A 15,487-nucleotide genomic window follows, 5' to 3' on the forward strand; every position below is an offset into this window, starting at 1 on the left:
CGAAGCCGGTGGCTGGAGAGCTCTGAGCAACTCCCCTACTTCCCAGTCTTGGTAAAGCCTGGTGTTCCTGGAGGTGGGTGAGGTTTGCTTTGATATCCACCCGGGCTTTCCTACATCAGAAGACCTGCACATCCTTTTCAGTTAGCCCGTGGTGCACCTCCCTGCAGAGGTGAGAGCACTGGGCGTGTGATACAGGCGTGCATAATGTTAACCACAAGCTTTTTATAGCAGAGCTCTTCTTAAATGTGAAAATTTCCATACGACTTTTTTTTTTCATGCTACAGGGTGTCACATTTCAAAAGGCAGCATTATGGCAAGCCGGTGGTTAGTTTATATAATTACTTCGAAATTAGGAAAATGATATAGTGATAAAAAAGTTGGCTTTGTGTGCAGTAGTTTCTTGCTGGAGTGATTTCTTAAGTTTACAAGTAATTTTGTTGAAAATACAATATTATTTTGCCAAAAGAACTTATGCTACAATAGAGAAGATTTTTTTTTCATTACTTGTGTCGTTTTACTAATTTCCTTAGTTTGCTTTTCACCTAAGCTTGAGTGACAAATGGTAACAGATTAGGTTATGACAATATATACATTGAATAGCTATGTATTCTTTTCTCTGTGTGTTTTATTCATGGAATGAATCTTCAAATGAAATATTTTTCCAATAGGGAAACAAAACAAATGTCTAGCTGTTCACAAATAAAATGCATTGAATTCTAGAAGTAGACATTTTAGACATAGCTTGAGTAGCTTTTTTTTTGTTGTATCTTCTGCAGAGCTGCTGTTCTGAGGTGCTGAAGTTTCTTTGGAAACATGACACAGTTGAGAATTGTATATTTGACATACATGACTCTGGACATCGCTCTAGATGTTTAATGCTATTTCTTTATGGAGAAAAGAGTGCAGTCAGCCTTGAGAACTTGTACCACAATAACCTGTTGCGTTGAATAAGATAATTTCACAGAATGAGCTGAATTTTGTTTTCTGTGTTTGAGGCTGGGGCAGGGGAAGAAATTTTGCATTATGAAAGTGTGAGCTCGCAAACCCAATATTCACTCAGATTGTTCAGCCGATGGTAAATGCCACTGATGGAGGCTCACATGGGAGGGGTGAGATTACTCACTCATGGATGAACATTCTGGTTTTGGGCAATCTCTAGGCATGGCAGGAGGTAGATCTGTTCCTAATGGCTTTTCTATTTGGGCTACATATTAGGAAGACAGTTACTGTCCTTGGGTGGTATGTGGACAGAGATCCATCTGGACCTGGGAACTTTGGTGGGTTTTTTAAATTGTTATCATTGTCCAGGCATTTCTTGGACACATTACAATTTTTCACAGGTAAAACATTACAAATGGCACTCAACCCCAAGCGGGAGGCAGCATAAGCAACTTCCTCCATATTGGACAAAATAAGCGATTCCTAGAGAGTTAGAGATGGGTCCTGTATGATGTTCCTGTGGGGGATGACACCTCGTGCTTCTGGGCAGCAGAGTAAGGCTCTGGCCTGCTTTTATCCTGCATGTACTACTGCTGTTCTGCTTGCTGGGCGCTAAACCTTCTTTGCGCAGAAATCATTGTTCCGAGACTTGAAACTAGCCTGTTTCATAATTACAGTGCATGTTGTAGGTCGCTGAAATGTTAAAGAGTGTTTGGTTAACGCAGTGTATTCTTCCGAAAAAACGCTCTAGGCATTTTACACTTTATAAAAGAAAAAAAAAAAAAAATTAAAAGCCTAATAAAATACCCAGGGCGAGCAAACAAAAAAAAGCGCGCTCTGTAATTTGAAGCGATGCAGAGCCGTCTCGGGTTCATGAACCAGCGCCGGCGTTTGATGTCAGCAGAAGGGAGCGGAAGCCTGTGGTTTGCGAGCTCCTCGCTGGCTGAGCCCGCGGACGGGCCGGGCTGCGCCGGGGGCACCGCCGCGCAAACCTGACGTGGGCAGCGGGATTCGGGCCCTGCCGCGAGCCGAAACTTCGTACGGGGCCGTGCTGGAAGTTTCTGCGGTGTTTGCTACCTTGTGGTAGACCACGATTAATGGGGAAGTAGGCTCGGACATCTCTTGTGCCCTGCCAGATTGCCATTTCATCACAGGAGGGAGGAAGAGAAAAAGCAAGCTCCGTCCGTGGAGAGAGAAGCAAGCTGCTGCTGGAAAAGAAAAAAAATAACGTTATTGCCTCATGTTCCTTTAGCATGTGACCAGTTACGGCAATTGCTGATTGTCTGCATACCAGGAAAAAAAATGCCCTGTAGTATAAAAAGTTCACAGGCTCTACTTCAGGTCATTGCAAATGACCTTTCCTCTAAAGGCAGTTATTAAGGAAGTCAGCTGTTAATCCAACTTTAAATATACTTTGCTGAGCAAGAAGAAAATTGGAGAGTACAAGAGAGGGTGGGTTTTTTAAGTCTGTAGTGAATTTTATTTTCTTTCCATTGTCTCTGTGTGATTTGCTGAATGAGACGATGTCTCTCATTCTTTGAAAATAAGCTTTTAAGTGTAGTGAAGCAGAAAGAAAAGAAGAAATTTAAGAGAGGTCACAAAAGACTTGAGAAGTGTATTTAATGCTTTATCCATTAAGAGGATGCTACAGAGTGTGGTCTGCATCCTGCAGAGTGGGGCTGCTTCTGGCTGGAGAGAATTTGCAGCTGGAACAGATACAGAAGGTTGAGGGGATCAGTGATGCTGTCTCAGGCACAGGAGCAACATGAGCAGCTCAGGACCACAGGGACTGCTTGGGGAAGTGATGTTTGGTTTTTTTCTCCAACTGTTCCAGCTTGACAGACTTTCTTTTCCTTAGCCTGTATCTTTCAGGCAGACAAAAAGAAGTAAGGTGTGTGCGTGTGTGATGTTTCTAACATGGTTGCCTTTGTTGCAAAGAGAACAGTATGAGCAATACACAGTGGCAGTGTGGAGTTTTCTGCCATGATGATGATTAAAACTCCCATCCTACAGAGCTTGTTTGACCTGAGAAATACTAGGAAGCATTTCTAGAAAAGGACAGAGTTCACATTCAATCAATGCATATTATATTAATAATTCTATTATTCAAACTGAAGTGTATATATAAAACTTGAGAATAACAGATATATATCTTTATTATATATTATACAGAGAGAATATGCATTATTTTCTATATATTATATATATGTATATAGAAATACAAAATGTTTTCATGTAGCCATCCACCTGTACACAAAACAGTGAGCTTTTAAAATTTCATTTCAATTGGTTATTATTTCTATTTACTGCTAGTTCTTTTCATTTCTTATAAGGAGGAATCTGTCCACTGAGAAATAGGGAAGAGTTAAGTAGACTGCTGTGATAATTCCTCTGACCTAGCTGAAGAGCTACTGCTAGGTCAGTGGACACCTATGCAGGTCTAAAATAAATGATTCATTAGGGAAAGTGTTTTTAGTGAACTAATTGCAGGTAAGAAATGGGGGGCGTCTGAATGTGTGTCCCTTTTATGCTTGTGGAAATGCTGAGTAGCCATTAATTTATGCATTACCCACGTAAAGATTTGATGGAAACTGAGCCGAGAAAGCTCTTGTACTTGAGGCATGAAATACATAGCCATAGCAAAACCATGGTACATATAATTTGGGTATCAGTAAAACCTACCTGCTTTAAAGAAAAAGAAAAAGAAAAGCTGATCACATATCTGCACAGGAAAATAAAAATAAAACCATAAACCTCAGAGTTCCTGCAAATGATTTGCTACTAACGTCAGTATTTTTTTAGAGAATGAGATGATTTAGATCAAGCAAACATTCTTCTGACATTAGTGACGTAACAGTCTCGTGTTCGGAGAGATTTCCTGTTTACTTTGGGTCTGAACACAGACGGCTCAAGAACGTAGGTGCTAAAATTTTCATTCCACATTTGCACATGAAGATAGCCCAAACTGTTCTGAGATCTTTAGCAAAATTTATATAATCTTTTGTTCTTCAGAAAAAAGGGGGTAGTGACAGTTTAAAAATCTCACAAGATCAGAGATGTCTTGGTTTGCTGACCAAGCTAATTCCTCAGTTTTAATCCTGTAATGCAGAAGATGATCAGGCAACGTCCATTTGGCAGCCTTGTGAGCTACTACTCTGAAGGGCAGAGATCATCTTCCTCTTGCATTATTTTCCTAATTCTAAAAAACTGAGGATTCTGTATAATAACTTGCTGCGACTCTTCCTATTCTTTTGAAAATACGTATTCATCAATTTCCATTTAGCTGTCCACTCTGTAGAGAATGAAGGAATCTCTTATAAACAGACCATGGTCAAGATCTTGTCTGGACCAAGATCAGAAATAAGTATTATGGACTGAGATCAGAAATAAGTATTTTTGATTGGGGTTTGGTTTGGTTTAGTTTTTTAACCTTGTATGGTTGCATTTTGAGAAATAATGTCATAGATGTGAAAACTTGCTTTGTCTCCGTAATGTGAGTGTTGAGCAGTCTGGAGACTGAAGTCCTGAGGTTGCTTCTGAACTCAGGTCAGCTCAGCTTTGCTGCCAAGGCAGGAGACCTTATTTTACTCCCAAGCGATACAAATCTAATAGTAGAAAAACACAGCCTGCAATAAAGTCATGAAGTCAATTTTGTTTCTGTTTTGATGGTCTCTAGAAAATGAGATTACTGATTGTTTTTGTTAGCTGACTTCATTAGATTTGTATCCTGTTGAGTATAGAAGGCGTCTTTCTAAATGTATGATTGTGATACTAGTGTATGAAAAAATCCCAACATTGAGATATGCTTTGGCATTAAACTATTGTGTGTTTAGGGATTCTGCAACCATTACCCTAATCTGCTGGGGCGAGAAATTGCTCTATGTGAAGCTGTTTGGGAATTTACATTATCACTAGAAATCAAAACTGGGTCTCGGTGAGCAGGTTTGTGACAGCAGCAAACGTACAGGCAAAGTAATACATGGCATATGGTAGGAAAAGCATAAGATTTTGCTTTTAGAAAAAGAGAGGAGGAAGCGGATGGAACAGCTAACGGCTGGCTGCAGTGGGAATGAATTTGGGTCAGTGGGACGCACTCACCAGATGGGGACATCCCGTGCTGCAAGAGCCAGGCTGGGTTGAATTAACACAGAGCAGGATTAATAGTCTTGGCGTCCACTGTTTTTTACCTCGGTGACCGTACTCAGGGTTTCCTGGTGCTCCTGGCTCTGCGCTGACAACGTGGGGACACCCAGCAGAGTTTGTGTGGAGCCCGATGGGGCTCTGGGGGCCCGTCAGCTCAGCAGCTTCCAGGTTCAGGTTGTCCCTGGATGCCGTGGAGCTCCACTCGCCCAGGGCTGTGCCTGAGCTAATGGGGCTGATCCAACCTGAAGGCGTCTACGGGGTGGTTTATTTGTGATTTGGATAACATAGCTTTGAGTGTTTTAGTGGCAGCTACAGAAAACAGGGGAGAAAAATACAACACAACACGCGTTTTAAAATAGTACTTATCTGTAGTTTAACTTGTAATGGATTTGATGCCACTTAAGTTATTTTTTTCCAGGCAAAAACTGCTCCTCAAAAATGCGGGTGTTCCTGTTATCATGAATACATATTTTAGCCAGAAGGTGCTACTCAGTGAACATTCAGAAACAAGAGAGAAGACATATGGTCTTACAAAGGTGCTTATTAGGAAGCATATTATATCTTTGGCACAGACGTTCAGACTAGATGACCCTGATGATGAGTTACACCAGGAATCTTCAGATAATCAGGTAAGGACCATTTGGTTCACAGTTTAGCACTTGCTACGAAGTTGGAGATATTTGGAAATCATAACGAAACCAAAATTTCTAAAATTTCTAAATTCCACTTTCATTTAGCGAAGGCTGAATAATCTGCAAGTGTTTGTTTTAATAATATTTTCTTAGTGGAGGCTTTTGGCCCATCCAAATGCTTAACTGCTGTGAGGTTATTTTCCTGAAGTCTCACTACTGTGCTAAATAGTAATTGTAGCTTGGTTTTTCATTTATTTTTCACTAATTATTTATAGCTGAACAGCTAAGCTTTACATGAAATAAAATTGTGTTTTCTGCTAACTCACTCAAGATATTATTTCAAATAAACATTCCTTTTTCCCACTCCTGTTGACTGGGAAACTCAGTTTCCAATGGATCCTATCCTTTCATTAAAGCATCGATTGGTAACACCACTGCCCTTTCCCACCCTTTCAATTTGATTTCTTTCCTATTTTGACTTTTTTGTATTAAAATGACTACTGACTCTGCATGTCTCTAGCTGTGGTGGTACACGCTGAAGTATTTTAAGGGATCTGGTTTTCTGATAGTCTGTGCCAGCACTTTGTGAAAGAAAGGCTTTATATTGGCCACCCAAAATCTTTCTTAATATTTGAGAATTTTGGCCCTACAGGTTTGATGAACAACACTGAGTGTCAGCATTTTGTGTTTACTTTATATATAATTCCCATTATAGGCCTGGGAATGAAAAATTTACATAAATCAAATCCTAATCTCCTTTCTTGCTTCAGCTTTACTTTGTAAAAAACTTCTACTGTGGTATTTGAAAACTGGAACAATTTACTTGTTCCCCTCATGGTTCCTAACAAACAAAACCACTTCATTTAAAACTCAGTGGACAAGTTTTATTGCAACTGCTTTGTAGATAAGTGGGTAGTGTTGTACCACAATTTTCTTCTAAATACTGTGAATTCTCCTTCTCTACTGGTGGATAATACTTAAAGCATGACTCTAATACTCTGAAAACCTTTCTCGGCACAAGGCTTCTTATAAAAACAGGTTTCAGTGTGAAAACAGAATTTTGGCTTGTGCTGAGAAGGAGCCTATGTATATAGACCGTGTTAGTCTATATTTGCGATCAATTTTTACTAAAAGAGATTTATTTTAAATTTAAAATTAATGGAATGACTAATTTAGATTAAGGCAAAATGTAGCATAATTTTATTCATAAAATTTATGTTGAAAGTTTGGATGACTTTATGAATAAGATATATTTTGGAAGTAGTGAAAAAATAAATAAAGGTTTTTACTTTCAAAGTTTTATACTTTTCATTAATCATCTAATTCTTTTACATTGAAACATTCTACATTGAAATGTGTAAGTCTGAGGACTAACTCACTGTTCCACAAAACTAGACACATCTTCATTTTCAACTTAATCTCAAAGTCTGGAAGCATTCAAGATGGATTTTACCCCTTTTTTGGAAGAGGAAGGAAAACAGGAAGGAAAGAATACCAGAGAAGTAAAAATGAAACTCAATTCAAGAGGAAGAATCATAAATACTAATATCAATTCTGTTTTCCTGCTAGTGTCACCTTCATCTCTCATGGATCGAGTTAGCTGAGTCCAGAGCACCAGTTAAATACAGGAGAGCACTGTGTTCTCAGCTCTCTTGAGTGTTCATTAAAAATCCACCATAGATAATGGCAATTAGTCTCTAAATTAGTTTAGGTGCAGTATGTGTTTTGAAACTGCTTTTGCACAGTGATTTTTCATGCTGAAGTTTTACTCTTTGGCACTACATTATTTCAAGGTCCTGTGAAATGCTTCTGTTAATGGGTTTTCCTTCACCAGGTCGCTTGCGCTCCGCAAATCCATCACAAGTGTGATCCGAAACAGCATCGCTTAGCACAGAGTGCTGTTAATGATTCTCTGCTTGAAATGGTGGAAAGCCAGGGAGCGGTGGGATGGAGAGAAGCGCAGGTCCGAGTCGTTATCCAAAGGGTGTACTGTTTGCCTGCGAGAGAAGCTTACAGAAGCCACGTTCAAGGAAACAAGCCTCTTTGTGCAACATCCATCATAAATTCAGATCCGCCAAGTGTCAGGTGAGTAATAAGATGCATGGGAATTTTCCTGTTGAGGCTGCGATATATGAGAAACCATAGAGGAGGGAGTTTGGAAATTTCATCCGTAGTCATCGACTTGCAGGGAATAAGCACAAGGTGCAGGGCTCCTGCTGGAAGTGGTGTAGTTTTTTAGTAGGTATAGCGTGACACACGAGTAGTCCTGCCCAGAGGAGAGGAGGATCTGTCTATAATTCATGTGTTGCATCAACGGATGACAGGAAGATTGAAAACAAATTAATGGGAAGTTAATTTAAAGCCAGTGGTGATCATCGACATCTTATACTGTTCCTTGAGTTTCACAGAATAACTGTTATTTCCCATTTACTTAATTCAGTCTCCAGTATGTTCTGCTAGTAAGTTCTGCTCATAGGGTGGTCTTTTGAAACAGAAGAGAAATACATAGAGAGAAGGAGAAACAAAAGGCTTTTCTAAAATGGTGATTCCACACAGGTGCCATTGGAGAAACATAAGTATACACATGCAAACTTCCATTGTGAAGCAACGGGAAAAAGCTCCTGTTGGCTTCTGGAAATCTGAAGGTCACAGCAGTTCAGGTCCTATGCAGTAAAAAGTGATCTGGTGTCAAAACATTAACACCAATGCAGAAATCTTATACGCAAACCCCATGGAGCACATGGATTTAGACCAGTGGTTTTAGCCTCTCCTGTTTTAGTCTTTGCATCCTAGCACTCATCTGTTTTCAGTGTAGGGAATCGAGAATGGGACCTCGTTTTCTTTATTACAAAAGATACGTCAGGCACAGTTTTCTCTTCTGCCCAGTACTGAACTGTTGAATCCTTTCCTTCTCCTTTCATGATCCTCAAGGTTTGAGACCAAAGACTCATTTCAAAGTCTTTCTCAGCAACTCTGGGTCTGAGATCACTGTGTTTATTATTGAATTTCCTTCCTTTGCTTTTGCACTAACTTTTGGTTCATAGAATCATAGAATCATTTCAGTTGGAAGAAACCCTCAGGATCATTGAGTCCAACCGTAACCTAACCTAACTCTAGCAGTAAAAATCATGCTGGCTTAAAATTTGAAAAGGTAGAATACATTCCATTTTGTTTTCACTCAGGAAGCTGATTAAAGTGAGTTGCAGTGACAGAGCTTATATAAATCTTCTAAGTTCAGCTTTTCAGGACATTAGGAGATCTATCTTCCTGCAGAGTTTAGGACCTGAGTGGAGATGTGCAATTAGTTTAAAAGGTCCCATTGAGAAATCTCCAGATGTAATTTGCAATGGGCTTTGAAGGGATTCTTCAAAGATTTGAGGAATTTGAGTTCCCGTAAGCCACCCTGCTGGTTAGTAGCATGCTCGCAGGTCCTTCTTCCTGAGCTTTTGAAATACAGAAATTCTCCCAATTCTTGCTACCTTGTAAGTCACTGGGTAATTTATAGAACTCATTGAAGAATAAAATTTCTCCAGGAGGAATTTAGGAAGATTATTCTTTCCTAAAATGCAAGCTCTGTCATCACCCACAGAAAAGTATCAACAGCCTTGTCTCCAATATTTTTTTAAAAGCTCCTTTGCATAATAGTTATATTGACTTTAACTTGCATTACTTCTTAAAAAGTAATCACTACATCTTGTTGTGTGAATGCATTGCTTTATACTTAAGTCATTCTTTTTACAATATATATTTTTTTAAAGTAAGAGGAAAACTACTTTAGCAGCCCCACATCAATATGTGATTTCGAGGACAGTATTCCTCTGTGTAGATTTTCTCCCAGGGCTACATTTGACCAAAAATCAAGGCAGCTGACAGTCTGTTGTTCAGGCTGATTTTTAACACCATCAATTCTAGCAGAGTTCAAGTGATAATACCCTCTCCATTTCCTTTCCGACTTTTAACCAAAAGTATACTTGAGATCACACAATTTGAGGTAGTTAACCTGCCTGAGCCCACACCCTTCCCAGGAATGGGGTGAAAGAAAACAGAAATCTCAGATTGCACTTCTTATGTCAAACTCGAAATAGGAATAAAATAAAAAATGGGGGTCCATTGCTTCCGAGTACATGCTGTAGATTCCTCAAATTTTATAGATGTCCCAGCTCAAAAAAGAGCTTGATTGTTGTCCTTTGCAGCTATCAGACTGTCTTTTGGATCCTGAAAAGAAAAATCAACCCACTTTCTCTTCTGCAAAGAAGAAAACGAACACTTGTAAAGACGGAGGAATGGAAAACACCTCATACTGCTTTATCAGCTGCTCTTTCCATGGCTGATAAGCATCCACATGAGACTTTTCTCCTGTATCAAAAATGTCTGTGTCTGTCACCTGATAGTGAGCAAAAGGGTCCAACGCCCTCTGGCAGTCCTTTGAACCAACTGATGGCTCATTCTTCTGTAATTAAAATAAAAAACAAAACAAAACAAAACAAACCCAAAGAAAAAAAGAACAAAACCGAAAACCAAACAAACCTGACAACCCAAAAAAAAAAGGCAACAAAAAACCCCTCCTTTTTTTCTTTGTAAACTTCTTTTTTTTGTGAAGTAAAACTGCCGTGAAAGCAACATTTGTATTTTATGAGGCAAGATGAGTTACGTAATTCATTGTTTTGTAAACAAAAGTTTCTAATTAGTTATCAAGGTAGATGAACAGTTAATTGATTTGTATTTTAGACAGGCTGTTTTATTGTGTATCTTCTTTTGTAGCTCTCCACAATAACCTAGATGCTGTTGCCACAGGGAGGCATAAAAACACATTAAGATGAAAAGAAACATGAAATTAAATATGGAGCAGGGGACACGACGCATTTTGCTCAAGGCATCCAGTTTCTAGAAAGAGACTGGGAAATTGTGGGAGAAACCTCTATTTTCATTGTAAGGAAATGGATTCATTTAATTGGTTAATACTAACACAAGTAAAGCACAGAAATTACTGTAATGCCTATATGCATCTAGCTTTTACTGTTCAGAAATACACATGTATAGAATCTGGCCTTTTACTGATAGACAAATGGATACATGTGATAGGTTTAAGTCTGTTTAGCTGAAGTATCTAAACCATTTTCCAAGGATGCTGAGAAATCATTAGAGACTAAAAAGTTCTCTGGCTCATGTCTGCATAAATTGGTCCCAAGTTCCCTGCGTTATTGTCAAATAATTTGCCTCCCCCCCCCCCCGTAATTAACTGTTCTCGCAAATGGATTTTTCATACTGAAGGATTTCCATGTGGGGGGAAAAAAAAGAAGAAAATATGACTCGCCGTGACTGTCTGCCCCTTTCCAGCATTCCTGGCATACTTTTTGCTGCCTTTTCCCCTCTGATGAGAGAGAGACTTTTGCAAACGACGCGACACGTGTTTGCCTAAACCTGATCATTTTGACTCTTTTTGAAAAAGGCCTGGCTTACATGTACGAGAATACCGAAGAGACTCCTGTCAACCTGAGGAGCTTGCTGGCGCTGAGGTGTCTGACTCACTGCCTCGGCCTTGTACTTTGTGTTCCTGGGCTAAAGCAGTGTATAATTTGGATTTTGCTCTTGCCAGTATCTGTTTGTTTTGAGCGGGCCACGTGAGTTCAGTAAAAAATAGAGCTGGTCAGTTTTGTGCCTTGAAGGACGGGGCTGGTTGTGTGGTAGTTGGTGAAACTAAAATAGACACATTTTTAGGACTATTTAGGCATTTTAAACTGGTCAGAGCGCTCAAAAGATTTGGGTGAGGAGGCTGGACAGAAAAACTAATATAAAACAATGCTAACTGTAGCTGTGAATCCACGTTTTAAAATCTTTATGGGTGACTAAAGAAATTTTCCATTCGCTTCTCTTGGTGCATGTTTTGACCTACTTCCCACCTGAACATTAGCGCTCTGGCTTGCTGTAACTTTCTATTCCAAGAACGAAAGAACAGTACATTTACTTTGAAAAATAATGTGATCTGCCTCTATCCACTAGTCATCAATAGTTCTTTTGGTTTTGCTCTTTATTTTGTTTTCAATTTGCCAGATCTTAGAGAAGTGGAAAGGTCAACTACCATGCAAGCAGGACCCTTGGGGAGCGAAATATTTAGAGGAGCTGAGGATTTGTTGGAGCGGCTGGAAGGAATAGAAGTGTGGGGAAAGTCACATTTCTCTTTCTAAGCAGGCCCCCAGAAACACGATAGTCAGTCGCTGGGATTGATTATGCTCTGTTCCTATGTAATTCTGTGTAAAAAGGTTTTATTGGCAGTGGTAATCCCGTAGAACTAATTCATTTCAAAGTCGTGTTTCCTTTTTTCCTCTTTTTCTTCATCTAATGATCTTTGCTGTTTATCTTGACACAAATCTAGTCAATGGGTTAACCTGTCCTAAAAGTTGAGAGTCAAGTGCTACAACTGGCATACCGAGTAGGTGGACTAATATATTGAAAAATCACCCTTCTGCTACAGAAAACCTAGCTTAATTTTTATAAAGCATATTGAAATCAACAACAACAACAACAAAAAACCTGGAGGTCTTCTTATTTGAAAAGAGCCCAGATTGGAAAGGACTGCCTTGAAAGATCCATATTCACAGATGCTAACATCTGTCAGAATGTTTTTTGTGGCTGACTTAAATCTGTTTACAGCATTCCATTTGTTTTTTGTGTTTTTTCAACAAAGCATTTTAAATGGAATGGTCATAAATGCAAGTTTTTAAAAATTACATTATGTTTCTGGGATGTGATTTTTCAAGTGGGAAACAAACAGGAAATAGGTAACTGAAGTGCGGTAGAGAGTACTCCGTAAGATAGAAGTTTTCTCTGATTTCCCCTTTTCAGATCCTTCTCAGAAGTGAAAATACCTGCTTTTAATGTTCTTGCAAAGCAGTCTAATTGCTAATTGACAGACTTGTAATAGTTCTCCTAACAGCTGTGGTTCAAGGTCTAGTAACCCGTTTCTGCTTTGAAGTCTCTTTTTTTTTTTCTTCTTTTTTTTTTATTCACAGTTAAGACTCCCTGACACTTGGATTATTCCCTTTTGCTCCACCCTGCTCTATTTGTAATTCTCAAACTAGAGCAACCAAAACAGAGAGTAAGGACAAAATACTGTTGGATAAACAGCTTTGGTATCACATTGTGCAGCTGGGACATTAAATTTTATTATACATTTAACATGGTATCTTCCCTGTGCTGTTGCCCAGATAGCCCTGAAAGTCTGTTTTCCCTGATGCTGATGCTGCAGACAGATAGATAGAACTTGGGCTTCTTCCAGTGCCACTGTAGTACAACAATTTGTTAATTTGACATTACCGTTTATTTTTCAGTGCTAAATATTTACATAATCTTACTCTGTCCAAGGGCAAGGTGAAAGCACTGTTATCTGATATACTCTGTACAAATTTTTAAAAAAGGACCCCTCTGCATACACCACCGTTCTTCAGCCCTGCGTTGGGAATAGGTGATTAAATAATCTGCCTTTGTTCCAAAGTATATTGGGGCAATGGTAAAAGCTGCTGATCTAGAAAGGAGTCTCGAGAAGACAGTAGGCAGCATAGACCACGAGTGGGACAGGGATTCGGTCCCTCTGGAAAGCAAATGGGCAGGAGCAGAAACCAGCTGTCAGATGGCCAACACCGTGTGTGCAGGCTCCTGTCTACGTCTAGCAAAAAGGAGACACTAGTTGCCAGCTTGTGTTTCCTCCATGCTCAAGTGCTTGGACTCATCAGTGAAGCGCCCATATGTCACACCCCCTCCCAAACCTTTTGTTGGTCATGAACAAGGAGTAGCTCTACTTACTGATGTATTTGCCACGATGAAGAAATTGCAGAGATATGGAAATAACATAGAGAGGCAGATAAATGGGATGGAAGCATCACTATGTAGAGCTGTGTATTCACCACCACTGACCTTGAAACCATACCTTTTCACACCTCCCACATCTGATGTTTGCATACAGGGCTTTAGGAAGCTGGGGAAGATTTATTGCACCTGAACGCCTCATTTCCTGCTGATGTGTGTTTTATGGCTGTATCCACCCAACTGTTTGGGTTTTTTTTCAAGGGAATATGTAAATGGGGGGAATGGGAAGAATTATGTAGTCCCTTGTATGTTATCCTATAGTGGAGACTAGTATAGAGAGTAGAAAGCGAACAATTTGGAAAGGTAATTTTCCAGACCTAGAGCCACAATCAAGGTATGTGCTGCTGTACATTGTCTGGTTTACACCAGGAATAGTAATTTTCCAGCACCTGTTATTTGTCAAGAATTATTCTAAGATGGCCTACGTAAAAGGTATGGAATCTTTCCCTTGGTTTTGACCTTTCTTCCCCTTGAATTTTTGTATCCCTGGAAGTTATGAGGTTGACAGAACTGAGAGCAGAAATCTTCCGTGTGTGTTTTACGCCTCTACCTTTCACTGACTACATTACTTCAGTCCTGACCTGAAGGAAGCGTTAAAGTTGTGCTGGAGCTCTCTGAAACTTTTATAAAAGCCAGGTTGTGTTTCTGGGATTTGTTTTCCCGCTACCATGGTACAGAAGACAAGGACCATGAGCAGCCATAATGTTATAAATGCCTAGATGGACACACACTAAGCTAATGGTTGGGAGAGAAATTTAACCACCCAAATATTGCGTGTAATTTTCATGCAACTTGGGCAGGTAAACACTCTTGGTATGCACAGCCTTAAGTAGCTGCATAGACCAGCGGATGTGCCAAGACACATCAGCATAGACTTAATACGATAGCATGTTTCTGAAAAAGATTCTTTGAAATAACTTTTTGTCATCAGCTTTATAAAAGCTGCTGTTTGGATATAACAAGTCAATACTCCTTGGAAAGGTGTTACAAACATATCTTACCCTTTTGGGAAGAAGGATGTCTTTTGTTCCAAAGGGTGTGGAGTCAGGAATACTCTTTCCTATGTGGTTTTAAAGTTATGGGCACACTTAAGTAGTTAAGACAAGACAAACTCTGAAAGGGACAATATTGCTGGGACATAGGCTTGTACAGCCCTGTCTTAAGCTTTTGTACACTTTATCTTATACAACACAAAATATTAACGTACAGCAAACAATACAAGTAAAATAAAGCTCCTCAGAGAAGACAATCGTAATTAGTTCTTTCAGTAAGCATTGTGGTTTAAAATTGGTACGTAACTTGTAAATGCACTTAACAAAGTTATCTCATGCTCACGTGCCAGTCCTGCCTGGCTGCAGCGCCTGCTGGTTCTGTTCCATGTCTCGCAGCCAAAGGCAGTCAGCACCACCACGCTCGCAGGGATCCGCGGCAGGCTCTGCTGAAATCCTCAAACTCATTTCGGTTAATGCCTCAGTTCCCTCTTTGGCTAAAGGGGCATTCACAGGGTTTGGGGAAGCACATGCTCCTCAAACGAGTAAAGTGATGAGCAAAGGCCTGGGATGAACTTACTGTGTCTTACACTTCACAGTGTAAGGACTCAAGTGGAATGGTAGCTAAGAGAGATCTAGTTATTTTTGTAATTTTAGTCCTACAGTAAGAAAAAATGACCTGATATGTACTGCCTGATATACGTTCAAAACGTTTTTGTAACTCACTGAATTTAGCTACTTGATTTGAGGTCTGTGTTTGGCTGCAGCAGGAGCTCCTCTGGACAACCTGCTTTACAATTGCTTAAGGCTAGAACTGAATGCAAAATATATTTCAGAGAGGTTTCAGGTTTAAATGGACCAAGAATGATGTCATGTAGCTGCAGAGTGTAATTGTTGTTCGTGTTTGTGTTGTGGGCTGCG

The 15,487-nt window shown here is 39.6% G+C and overlaps 1 protein-coding gene across 2 annotated transcripts in view; it reads left to right on the plus strand.

Annotated features, from left to right (window-relative positions):
• The window catches only part of SPIDR (scaffold protein involved in DNA repair), a 212,421-nt gene that overhangs the window by 132,259 nt on the left and 64,675 nt on the right, over positions 1–15,487 (plus strand). For both annotated transcript variants that reach the window (XM_065628018.1, XM_065628016.1), the window contains exons 9-10: positions 5,501–5,711; positions 7,549–7,799. In XM_065628018.1, coding sequence (XP_065484090.1) covers positions 5,501–5,711; positions 7,549–7,799 — 462 coding nt within the window. The remainder of the gene's footprint in view (positions 1–5,500; positions 5,712–7,548; positions 7,800–15,487) is intronic.

This window comes from Caloenas nicobarica, chromosome 2 (assembly GCF_036013445.1).
Source record: "Caloenas nicobarica isolate bCalNic1 chromosome 2, bCalNic1.hap1, whole genome shotgun sequence".
Classification (NCBI taxonomy): domain Eukaryota; kingdom Metazoa; phylum Chordata; class Aves; order Columbiformes; family Columbidae; genus Caloenas; species Caloenas nicobarica.